Source organism: Heterodontus francisci, chromosome 14 (assembly GCF_036365525.1).
Source record: "Heterodontus francisci isolate sHetFra1 chromosome 14, sHetFra1.hap1, whole genome shotgun sequence".
NCBI classification, from domain to species: domain Eukaryota; kingdom Metazoa; phylum Chordata; class Chondrichthyes; order Heterodontiformes; family Heterodontidae; genus Heterodontus; species Heterodontus francisci.
The window spans coordinates 37,639,034-37,652,339 of record NC_090384.1 but is presented as its reverse complement, the minus strand read 5'-3'; the positions used below and the strand labels follow the sequence as shown (position 1 = coordinate 37,652,339).

The 13,306-nt window shown below is 44.1% G+C and overlaps 1 protein-coding gene across 4 annotated transcripts in view; it reads left to right on the top strand.

The window, feature by feature from the left end:
- Positions 1 to 12,766, top strand: part of cracr2b (calcium release activated channel regulator 2B) — a 211,833-nt gene extending 199,067 nt beyond the window's left edge. For all 4 annotated transcript variants that reach the window (XM_068046019.1, XM_068046022.1, XM_068046020.1 and 1 more), the window contains 3 exons: positions 6,307 to 6,414; positions 7,835 to 7,911; positions 9,525 to 12,766. In XM_068046019.1, the coding sequence (XP_067902120.1) occupies positions 6,307 to 6,414; positions 7,835 to 7,911; positions 9,525 to 9,612 (273 nt within the window). In that variant the 3' untranslated portion in view covers positions 9,613 to 12,766. The remainder of the gene's footprint in view (positions 1 to 6,306; positions 6,415 to 7,834; positions 7,912 to 9,524) is intronic.
- Positions 12,767 to 13,306: the final 540 nt, after the last annotated feature.

The following is a 13,306-nucleotide window of genomic DNA, read 5'->3' as shown; positions in this document are numbered from 1 at the left end:
GCTCCACGCAAAAGGCGTTATCTCCTCCGGCAGGGAGCCTGTCTGCCACTGACCCACCAGGAGTCCAGAACATTTCTCCCAGAGCCAAACCTGCCAACCTCCTGTGAAGCAGACACAGGAATGGCTTCTCACTGATGGTGTATATTTGGCCGGACATGGGACATCCCTGATGTACTCCTTTCTCGAAGTGAAGAGGACCCGTTAACTTTAACCACTCTGCGGCGGCGTACAAATGTCGGACCTGCGCCACAAAATGCGGCCTAAGTCTGAAAGCGTGCTGAGTCCCGAAAAGATATTTGTGATCCAACCTGTCGTACGCCTTCTCCTGATTGAGGAGAGAAAGGCAACTGACAGATCAGTCCTCTGGGAAAAATGGATCAGGCCCTGGACTGTCTAGGACTGGTCAGGGTGGATCATGTGGGTCAGCATAGAGCCCAGGCGGGTAGACAGAGATCAGGCAAAGATCTTATAATCCGTGCTGAGGAGGGAGACCAGATACCAGTTTCTAAGCAAGCGGAGATCACCCTGCTTTTGCAGCAGGACAATGACCACCGTGTGCCATGAGAGGGACAACTCCCCGGTTTCCAGGCTTTACCCTAGGACCCATGTGTAATAGCCCCTCAGGATGTCCCAGAATGTCCTGAAGAACTCCACAGTCAGCCCGTCCATCCCTGTGGATTTGCCTCTCAAGAGCTGGTGGACAGCGATGGTCAGCTCCGCCAATGTAAGCGGTGCTCCCAGTCCTTCGGCGCCCTCTGGGCTAACCTTCGGCAGGTCCTCCAACAAAACCCTATACGTGTCCTCGCTGGACGGATTCGGAGAGAACAACGTGCTGTAATAGGTACAGGCCAAGAGGCCCATTCCCTCCAGATATGTGATGGAAGATCCGTCGTCGGCCAGCAGCTCGATGAGCTGCTTACGGACCCCTCGCCATTTTCCCAGCGAGTAGAAGGGTGAGGTGCTGTCCAAATCTTCCAGGATCTGGATCCGCGGCCTCACGTACGCAGTTCTGGACCCTACGAGCTGCAGGTCCCTCAGCACGTCCCTCTTCTCTTTGTATGCCTGTCACAGGGCTGGGTTCACGACGGCCTGACCAAGACAGGACTCCAAGTCGAGCACTTCCCACTCCAGGGGCCCGATTTTGGCCTCCCGCCTCTTGATCAACCCCTTTCTGTACTCCTGACAGGAGACACAGATGTGAGTCTTGCCCACATCCCACCATAGCCTCAAGGAGGGGATTCTACCCCCCACCGCTTCCTTCTCCAGTTGGCCCAGAATTGATGAAACAAGTCCTGGAATCGCACATCCTCCAGCAGCTGGTTGTTAAAGTGCCAGTACACGGACACTGCCCGCTTGTGGAGTGGAGTGACCTCTGGCCACAGCAGGTGGTTGTCCAAGCACGTCACCAGCTACATGGAGGCCACCGAGAAGCAGGAGGCGTACACCTGCGAAATGTAGAGGCAGTCGATTCAGGACCGTCCTCGTCCAGACTTCCATGTGTAGATGCTGGAATCGGGATGGAGATTCTGCCAGACATCCACCAAGTCGAGGGAGCTGATCAGTTCCCTCAACTTCTACACCGACGTTTGGCCATGCTGGGGACCGGAGCGATCCCTCACCTTGAGGGTACAGTTAAAATCCCCGCCGAGAATGATGTATTTGCCAACATTGATAGAGCTCAATAGAGCAGACACGTCTTTAAAGAAGCATGCTTGCAATGCGCCAGGCCTGAGCACATACACATTCACAAAGTGGAGCGGCATGCCACCCGGGTGAATGGCAAGGTGGAGCACAAGCGGCCCGGCACAAGCTTCTTAACTCCCAAGATCTCCAGCTGTAAAGTCGGGGCCACCCCATTAGAAATAGGGGTGAGATGACTCGTGTGGACCCCACCCTGCCACTCCAGGCGCCAGGTGACCTTGTCTCCCGGAATGGTGTGGGTTTCCTGCAGAAAGCTCGCTGCATACCTCCCTTCCCTCAGGACTGAGAGATTGTGAAATCTGCGGAGAGACCCCCTGCTGCTGTTGATGTTGATGCTGACTATGGTTATCTTCATGTCAAAAGTACTTTGACCCTGTCACCGACACCTTACTGTGAGGAGGGATCAGAAGTACACCTTGCCTTCCACTCCCCCAGCAACACAGAGAGGAATGCATTGAACTGGTGCCTCACAACCAGTTTCACTTCCACACCCATGCCCCCCTTCTTGAGGGCAGCACCAAGGACTGGATGATCAGCACCAAAATCCACCACCAGTCGAGGACCAGCTGAACTTTATTACGGCAACCCCTGCAGGCAACAAGGAAGTCACAGAGTTCTGCAATAGGGATGAGAGGAGACTCGGTAGGAGGCACAAGGGAGTCCACTGCCTCACTGGTGATAGACTCAACATCGTCCTCTGTGCCCCACATTGAGTCCTCGTCATCCTCCGGATAGTCACCGCCAGCGGCTGACATCCCCACTACACACTGTGGGGTGGATGTCCTGGCTGCGCCAGCTGGTCCCACCTCCATCTCGATCACACCCCCAGGATCGATGGTGGAGGAGTTTTCCCTGGCTTCTTCTTGGGAGCCTGAGCCTATGGGCACCTGTGCTTCAGGACTACCCTCCACCTCCATCCCGGGCCAGTGAGCAGCCCAGGAGGGATGAGTGTTCCCAACCCCAGAAATCCAGCCGGAGCCAGAACTGGAAGTGGAGAAAGGAGGCCATCTCCCCCGCCCCCGCTAGAGTCCACAGATGGGACACTGTGCAAATCGGCCTCTGGGCTGGGTACATCCCGGCGGCAGTAACAGGTGGTTGGGAGGGTTGACCCTCACAGCTCTCGCCCTTGCCCAGGACACCCATCCCAGCGGCAGAGTGAGTGTTTTCTCCCTGTGGTTCCACAGGCTCCCCCACCATGGGCAGGCCCCCATCCTCGGGAGTTGCCAAATTTACAGGGGCTTCTTTCCGCCCACTGTCCCAAGTGATAGAGGGTTTCCACCAAAGGGTCGAGGCCCTGATGGTGCTGATGACGGGGGGAGCCTGAGGACCCGCGCCAGGAGATGGACCCAGTAATTCAGGGTCCTCTTCAAAGGAGGAGCGCCTCCTCCTCTTATTCCGGGAGGGGCTCAGAGACCTCCATCTCAGTCAAGGTCTCTGCTTCTACCTCCACACCCCCCTGCCCAGGTTCCTTGGGCCTGAACTGAGCCACAGGGCATGTGGGCTCCCCGGGATCAGACTTATCGCTGAGCTCAGGCTCAGGGCGTTCTGTCATATCCAGGGGGCACACCTTCGGGTATTTTGACTTGCGCTGCACCTTCCTTCCACCCGGATGGGTCTTCCCCTCCCCGCTGGAGGCCATGAAAACCACAGCCTCTGGAACAGCATGAGCCATATCTGATGCAGGTGTAGGGGGAGTAGGGGGGGATGCAGTGGCGCCACCATGGGCCGCTGAGGTCGAGTTGGCAGCCCAGATGGTTGGGGCAGTTCTTACGAACATGCCCCGTCGAGGTCCAGATGACACAGTAGGCCTCCCCCTGGAACTCCACATTGAAATGGCCTTCCAAGACCTCCTCCTGAGCCAGCTGCATAAAGTGCTGGCAGCAGAAGGAGTAGACACGCCGGAGGCAGCTTTCTCGAAGACCGAGCAGGACTGGGCTGATCCCTGACCTCACCTCCCCCGGGTGGTCAGGTGGGGGAGGAAGAGCTCGCTGGGAATAAAGAGCAGGACTTTTGATAAGTTGACACGCTGCGCAGTGGCCTCCGGGGTCCACTGGCAGAAAGGTCCCACCCATGGTGAGCCCCTTGTTCAGGACCAGGAACACTGCCCGCTCCGTCTTCAGGAAAAATACTGCCTTCCCATACATTTTAGAGGCAGCAACAATGGCCAAGGGGCCGACAACTTTGACCTTTGCTTTTATGCGTGCCTCAATCGTCATGTTAAGGTGGATGCAGCTCTTGACCCCACGCTTTGATGTTATCAGCTCAAATGGTGACGGGGAAACAGGAGCAGCTGCAGCAGCCACAGCAGCATATGAGCGAGCAGGCCCACCACCGGTGAAGAAGGGACTGCCATGTGGTCAAAGAGCCAGGCCCACCCCTAACAAACAAAGGAAATGACAGGGTTTTTTAAATACTTTAAACAGTATGGTGTGGGAGTAGGAGTAGGGGAGGATAGGGGTGGAAAGGTAAAGGAAAAGAAGATAGGTGGCTGAGTGGTCAAAGGGAGAGAAAGGCTGCGAGGGTGTTTCTTTTAAGTAGGTGGTTGGAGCATCTTACTACAGAGTCCAACGTCCAGTCTTCCAGTCAGAGGAGGCTTCTTCACCTGGATTGGCTAGGGCCATCCTGTTCTTTCCTCTTCCTGCTATTCCACAAAGACTTTCTTCACCCCGGCAACCTCAGCTGTCCCAAGCCACGCAGTTGGGGTGGGGAGGGAGCTCCCTTTGTGCAGAATGGAGAAAAAGCACAAAAGCAAATACAGGGGCTCCCTATAAATTCTAGAAGCCCCAACCCTGGATCTTCCGGCCTCTTCTCGCTTCCCCAACAGTCCAAACAAAGAGTTTTCTGGTGCTCCACACCCACTTCTCCAAAATAATGCAAATCCTCTTTTCCTCAGATAGATAGAATCAATTCCACACTTGTAATTTGCAAGTTGCAACTCCCACCAGCCTGCACGGGTGCAGCTCCTTCCGCTGATTGCACACAGGAAGTACTCCAAAGTCTGCAGCCAATCCCATGCTCTACCAGACCTGGGAGTGTTTGATGGGACAATGTAAAGGGAGCTTTACTCTGTATTTAATCTCTGCAATACCCCTAAATTAGCATTAACTGGGGATCCCAGTCAGGTCACTTTCACAGTGCACCAATACCAGTCTCACTCAGCCTTGTGACGCAGGCTCAGTGATATAGATAATGATAGCTTGCCAGGGAATCAGTTAAAAATCAATCTTCCCAGCCTTAGGAAATCTGTGGCATTGCAACTGGCTGCACAGAATCCACATGTCAAGAATGAATGTGGCAAACTCGGGGAAAGGTCACATGACTTTTAGAGTAGAAACTGCAAAGCTTACGCAGTACGGGACATTGTTCTAAGGATGTAGCATACCGATTGGGACAGTGTAGAGGGAGATTTACTCTGTATCTGACCCGTGCTGTACCTGTCCTGGGAGTGTTTGATGTGACAGTGGAGAGGCAGAGTTGTCAACATATATGCGGAAACTGACCAAGTGCCTTAGATAAGGTTCTCAAAGGGCAGCATTTAGATGAGAAAGAGGAGGGTCAAGGATGGATCTAGGGAACTTCTGAGGTAACCAGTGCAGAGGTGGGAAGAGAAGCAGAGAAGCCATTGATAAAGATGTTACAGTAACAGTTAGACAAGTAAGATTGTAAGCAAGCGAAAGCAACCACATGGAGCCAGCCAATGGAGGAAAGACACTGGAGGAGGTTATGTGGTTGACTGTGCCAAAGACTACAAAGAGGAGAGATAATGCATCACAATTACAATCATACAGAACTTTGCTTGTGACTTTGGTTAGTGCTGTGGTAGAGACAGAAACCAAATTGGAGGGATTGAAACAAGAAATTGTGGTGCAGGAATGGCAGGGATTTGGGAGGCAACAAAATGTTCAATGACTTTGGAATGCGGTGCAAGTTAATAAGGACAGAGCAGCTAAGGATGGATTTTTTTAAGGATGGGGTTAATGGGCAGCAGAATTGAAAATGAGGCAGATAGTGCCTGAGGAGAGGAACCAGTAATGTGCCTCTGCTCCAAACTCAGAACAACTTGGCAGTTCAATTTTGTAAACTGTCATCCTTGTGGCCCTTCTGAATGAGATTTTCAATCTGTGTTAATTTGTCAAAGGTTTCTGTTGTGGATCGACAAAGAAAAGGAATTGGATGGATGCTTCCCAATCTTAGTTACGATGTACTGGATTCAAAACTAGGCCTCAGAGGTAAAAGGAAAGGGTACTAACCCAACAGGCTAGCTAGCCCTCTGAGGATTGGTGGGCAGGAGGAAATAACTTGGAATAGAAATGTCAAATAGCATCAATTTGTTTAATTTTTCTTCCCTCCACCCTCCATTCCACCCTGAAATGATGATCCTCTGGATGTGGATTTGACTGATAGAAAACCTTGAAACTGTATCCTAGTGGCTGAGAAACAAGCATTATATTGTTGTACTATGAGACTTCACTCAACTATTATGATTTGTTTTATCCGGATTTTGGACAATTTTAAATCTAGGTTTCAGGAGCAGAAATGAACATTAACATATTTTGTTGCTTCCTTCTAAAATAAAGAGAGTTTCTTACTATTCTGCTTAAACAGGAAGGAATGGACGAAACGGCAGTTATTTGTCTACTTGGAAACAAGATAGATACTCTAGACTGTGAAACAGGACAGGTGTCAAAAGCAGAAGGTGAAAGGTTAGCAGAGGTAAGCAAAACTTTGATTTCAAGACTGTGACTATAATTTGGACTATATATTCTGCATTAATTGTATGGAGCACTAAAGAAGTGTGGGACGGTCATTTAAACCTGTACCAAGAATAGCATAATTGGCAGAATTGGCTCTGGTTGACTGGTGAGCTTTCACATTAATCCATTTTTTATGTGTTGCTTAGTTTAACTATTTTAAGGTTGTAAAATGACAACTAGCTGTGGAATTTTGCAACTTTCTCAGGTGTTGTCAATGTCCCACTGGGCTAGATTCAATGAGGCCACAAACATGATAAGCATGGAATAACCTTTTTCTGTGTTTATAAAATCTTTTTTAAAAAAAACAGGAGTGACTGAAATATGTATGTGTGGATGGTTCTGCTGAGGGGATAAATTTGGTATGATTGACATACTCCAATTGGAGAAACCCCTGCCTTTGTAACATTGTCAAAAAATGAAATCAGTATTTAGTAAGTCACTAATAGATTCAATTAGGAATTCAGGAGAAACATCTTTACCCAGAGAGTGGTTAGAATGTGGAATTTGATACCACATAGAGTGGTTGTGCTGAATAGCATCGACACCGTTAAGGGGAAGCTAGAGACGTACACTAGGGACAAAGGGACAGGTTATGTTGATAGGGTTAGATGAAATAAATAGGGTGGGAGGATGCTTGTATGAAGCATAATCACTGGCATAGACTGGTTGGGCTGAATGGCCTGTTTCAGTGCTGTAAATTCTATGTAGCATCAGTGACAAAGATGCTGACTTAATGATGAGAGCTATGAGGAACAAATCCCTTTCACGTTCTCATCAAATCATGTTGAGTTAAATAGATGACAAAGAATTGCAGTAATCCATTTAGAAGTGTTCCAGAACTATCTGCTCATTCCAAAGATAGCAAAGAGGGGCATTTTCCTTCTCATGGTAGATACCTATATTTGAATTCAACAAGGCCTATACCTATATTGGTGTGTCTAATCCTGTCACTTTTTGTTGTTCGTTCTCAGATGTGGTGATGCTGGTAAGGCCGCATTTATTCCTAATCCCTAGTTGCCCTGAGAAGGTGGTGTTGGACATTCTTTAACAGCATTGAATGGTGTTTTTAATGTGATATGACTTGACTTGGTGAAACTACAGTATAAATAAGTTTAATTGTGGAAATTACTGGATTTAAAATATATCCTTGGACCACTTGACAGTTTAAAAGTCTATTAGATCCAAATGTTTTCTGATATATCCCATCTTTCACATGAATCACATTGAATGTACAGCAGAGAAACAGGCCATTCAGCCCACGCATATTAATGTATGTGAGGAAGCTAATTGTCCCTTCTTGTAAGCAGAGATCAGAGTTCAATCTGTAAAGCATGTTACACCTATAAAACAATGATTAATAAAACTATCTTTGAAACTAGGAGTACAATGCAGTGTTCTATGAATGCAGTGCCAAATCAGGGTATAACATAATGGAACCACTGATGCACGTGGCAAGGTAAATTGTCAGTTATTTCCTTGGCTTTTTTGCATTTAAAACATGCTTGCTCAAAGCAATGAAACTGTCTAAAATCTGTTTTTCCACTGTGTCCATCAGCTTTGCCATTGGTACAGAAATGAAAGAATTAATAAAGATTAACTAGCATTTCATAGTCTCTAGATATTACAACAACAGTTCAAACGTTAAGTTTACCATGGCATCCTTTGCATCCACCTGGGAGGGCAGATGTGGCCTCAGTTTAACATCTCATCTGAAATGACAGCACCTCCAACAGTACAGCATTCCCTCAGTAATTTATTAGAGTGATAGCCTAGATTATGTGCTCAGGTCTCTGGAGTGGAACTTGAACGTGACCTTCTGACTCAGGTGAGAGTGCTACCTCTGAGCCAAGGCTGATATTTGAAAAGCCTTTGGATAGCCAGTAGCTGAAGTGGACATTACAAGGTGGCAATGCATTGGAAGGACTGAGGGTTCAGATTGATATAACTCATGAAAGTGAAGCTTTTACACCTATATCATTCTAAATAAATTTAGTATCTCAATGTTTTATGTAGGTATATATGACACTTGGGAGTAAAATTGCTGAGTGCTCCTTTTAATGATAAACTCGTCATATTTTATTGAATTTTCAAAAATATACGTTTACACATGTTTTATAAAGCTAATGTACACTTTGATTGCACAGTGACTAAGAGAGGAATGCATTGCTCAATTCAGGTGTCTCAGCATAACTGTGTTTGTGCTTGGAGCAATACTGTGCAAGAGAGTGATAATGCAGATCCAAGTGTTGAGGCAACCTGCTTATTCTTGGTTTCTGGGAAATTTCTTAGACCTGGGGATCAGGAATAGGGATGAAGGCCCTGCACACAAGTGCATGGTGTGGGAAGGATGACAGTAATTTGTGCAAAGTAAGTCTCCAAGTATAGACCCAGACTACCTTGTATGGCTCTAGTTTTGTGCAGAGGCTGAACATTTAAATTAATGAAGTTAATTACTTGTTTAAGAAAATCTGGATTAACGGATTGAGCAATAAATGACTGGATGAAAATGAGACAAAGAATAATGTACTTACAAGTACATTACGTGATTCAAACTGCAGTGTACTAGTCTGTGAGATTCAAACAACTTGCATTTATAAGCACCTTTAACATAGTAAGCTATCTCATAGGAGTGTAATTAGACAGATAACTGACATTGAACCAAAGAAGGAAACATTAGGGCAGGTGACCAAAGCAAAGTATATAGGTACTAAGGAGTGTTTTTTTAAATGAGGAGGAAGAAGTGGAGTGGTTTAGACTGCCTGCAGTGATATTGGACCGTGCAATTTAAACTACAGTGATACTGGAATAGTGATCTAAACTGCAGTGAATTGAACTGTTATTTAAATAGTGCAGGAAGTAATGGGGATTGCATGACAAATGCTTAAGTACTGGTTTCTAAGTCCCAACCAACCTGTTGGCATGTAATGTGAAAATGTGTTTTACCAAAATAAGCTGCATAGGTACCTAGTAAATCTAAGGTTGTTAAAAATACTATTTTGATTAAACACTGAAAAATGCAAAGGAATGATGATTTAAGTTTTCTTTAAATGAAAACAAAACTATTTGCAGATTGCTGAGCGAGCAGGAAGACAAACAGAAAGAAGATGCTTTGCATTTAGATGATGACTGTAATAAGAAAAAAGGCTGCTGCAAATGAAAGTGAACAAAGGACCACTCACCATTGTCACCAAGAAAACAGGTGCTTGAATAAACTTGCCCTTAATGTTTTACCATGTTTGCCTTTAGAACCACTCTTGCCTTTGAACCTAGAGATATTTTTGTTGTCGGTATGTGCCATGGTGATGTGTGCCTCGTTCCTAGTGTCACACCAATTTCTACTTTGTGCAACATACACACTGTGATAAAAACCCTGATAGATTCTTGCAGTCTTAAGTAGTGTGACTTTAGAATCAACATGACTGTATATTGCTACACAGCAACAGAATTGAACAGAGTTCCGAAGAAGGGTCACTGACCCGAAGCGTTGGGTCGGCTTCTCTCTCCACAGATGCTGCCAGACCTGCTGAGTATTTCCAGCATTTCTTGTTTTTGTAACAGAATTGACAAACTGTGGCAAAATGCATCACCTATTCCTCCAGTGGATGTTTGAAGTAGCATTTGTCCATGAATGAACCAGTTTCTGTTGTATAGGACAGATAAGCAATCCTGTGGCAAGAGTTGGGTTTGCTGAAACATAACCTGCTCCAGAAATACATCCACTGATTCCATTAAAATTTCAAGTTAGTCTTGACTTGTGTATGGTATTCAATGTTATTTCACATTACAATAATGTACTGGCAGCCTACCTTAATGAGATCCTTAGTATGTTAATAAGGTCCAGTATGCAGCCAAGTGGAATATATCTTTTAAGAACAATTTCCAGTGACTGAAGCTGCATAAAGTGATCAAAATGTGAAATGAATTCTACTAAAAGTGCCTGTATATATTAAGCATTGTTGGGACTCCAGAAAAGTGCACAAAATGAAGTTTATAGCAAACTCTGCCACATGTGCCCCTAACTTTACTTGTCAAGTACCTTGCCATGTAAAGGGGGGTGCTGTTAAAACATTTTTGAAATTAAATTTATGGACTAGGTTTGTATTTCATCATATGTACCTCAAGGAAACCTAGACCATTTTTATTATTTAAATATGCTGTGCCAAAGATAATTTAAATAGGGGATAAAAATGAAACTGAACAGTTTGAGCAGCAGATTAATATCTTTTTTCTAAATCTTCCATTTCCTCAAGACATCTGTATTAGTCCAATTAAACTTGTGAACAAATGGTATTTGAGTGAAAGCAACCAAGTTTGAAACACTGGTCCCATTTTAGGAAAATATTTAATTCCATCAGACTGAATATTTTGATAAATTGATGTCTATTATTGTTTGTGGGTTACCTACCGATTGCTAATCCTGCATTATTTTCCACTTGCTGGGAAGCCACACACACAAACCCATGTATATTTACCTACACACAAACACTATGATCATTTAATATTCTTTACCTTACCGGAGATAAAAATGAACAATCAGAAAACAAAATGCATTACATGTAAAATGAGAAAAGTACTGTGAATGCTTGAAATCTGAAATAAAAACAGAAAATGCTGTAAACAGTCAGGTGGAGAGAGAAACAGTTAATATTTCAGGTTCAATGAACTTTCATCAGAAGTTAACTCTGAAATGTTATCTCTATTTCTGTCTCCACAGATGCTGCCTGTTTCCAGTATTTTCTGTTTTTATTTTTAATGTTTTGCATGTGCCACTTGTCAGAAAGTGATGTTTTCCTCCTTAGACTTGAAATGTGTCTGTGTTTAATAGGAATAAACTGTCCTCCTGTGTTGGCTAAAGTCTCCATTTGCATTAACATGTATTTAGTTGACAAACATTCATCTTGCACAATTTCAGATGCTTTGGTTTTGGCTGTTAATGTGCTAGTGTTGATCTTTGTAAGAAAGAACTTGCATTTATATAGCACCTTATCACATCCTGGGGCATCCCAAAGCACTGTATAACCAGTGATTATTTTTGAAGTGCTTCTTGATATTTAGGCACAAGTGTATTATGTGGGAGAAATTTTCATTTAATTATTGGGAAGCTTTTTTTTAAAAAAACTTTTTTTTCAAATACAGATTGTACCATGTCTATATTAACACACAGTCCTTGTGTTAGAACCATCCCGATAAGAACATAAGGAAATGTTTTCAATTTTTATCAGTGTTAATGTCTTTTTGTATTCTTTCATGGCACTATTGAAATTGCACAATAAATAATGCACTCTAATCAATATTTAGCTGACTGAAAAACCTGAACTGTTATGTATTTTCCTTCAGTTTTCTCCCCTGAAGCCATTGACCCTTGTTGAGACACAGCTCCATTTAAAAAAAAAAGTCTTGGTGTCGCTGGGAAAGCCGACATTTATTGACCATATCTAGTTGTGCTGAGAATATGGTAGTGGGCTGTCTTCTTGAACTGTTGTAGTAATGTTGCTTGTTGTACAATGTAACAGTTTGATACAACTGAGTGGTTTGCTGGGCACTTCAGAGGACTAAGAGTCTCAGGTTGGTGTGGAACTGGAGACAAATAGACTGGAATGGATAAGGATAGCAGATTTACATTACTAAAGGACATTAGGGTCCTGAAAGAACCAGTTGAGTTTTTAACGACAATCCAACAGCTTCATGGTCGCTTTTTGCTGATTCGAGCTTTTTACTTCCAGATTTTTAAAAAACTAAATTCACTGCACAATATATGGTTTGTGCCTCAGCAACTCCAACTAATAGCTGTAATACAACTAGAAGAACCCTATTCCTGTTCGTTTCGGACTGTAGGTCCTATTTATCAGCATAGCTCAGTTTGTAGCATTGAAGTGAGTTAGAAGGTTGAGAGTTCAAACCCCACTCCAACATTGGAGCACCTATTTCAGTGCGGGAAAGAGGGTTTGTATATAAGTCTGCATTAACTTGATGCAGTACTGGTCTGTTCTGATGGATCTAAAAGATCCCACAGCACTATTTGAAGAGGAGCAGGGAGCTCTCTGTGTCCTAGCCAACATTTCTTCCTTAATCGACATTGCCAAATATAGATTAATTGGTTCATATTAATTTCATTCACTGTTTGGATCTTACAATCTGCATCCTGATGTGAAAGGCCCAAATAAATGCATGTTTTTATTTGTAACATAGTAACTTGCTAGATTGAGCAGTATTAAAATGTCTTCTATGGATTCTTGTTTGTTGTACTTTAACTTGTCTAGAGGGTTTGATCATATTAAAATTATTTTATTTTAGAACTGTAGAAAAGTAATAAAGGGCATTAATTAAAACACTCTTGAAACTGCTGTTTTAATCCTTGAAACTTGCATCATAACTGAACAGAGACAAATGCACCATTGAGACTCTCACTTTACCCAGTTTGTTTAGAATTTGCCCTTTTCAGTTTTTTTCCACACAGTATGTTAATGACTCCCTTCTCCCTCAACCCCCATTATCCCCTAATCTTTACAGTTTGGGGTGAACACAGATGTATGACACAATATATCCTTGATTTGTATATCTTAAACTAAAATGTGAAGTAACTAATCAGCAGGCCCATTGCTTTACGGTGACTGAACAAGTCAACTTCCTTCATTACTGGTAGACTGGATTTTCCAGTTATTTTACCAATGCTTTTTCTTTCCATAAAAACATTGGCTAATCAGTTTTCAACAGAACAATTAAAAACAAACAACTGCTTGGACACTAGATTTGAAAAATTATTGAGAGTTCCAGCTCCTGATCACCATCCAGTGATACGTTCTGGAATAAGTATGCATGGACAGGCCTCTTGCTGAAGAATAGTATACACC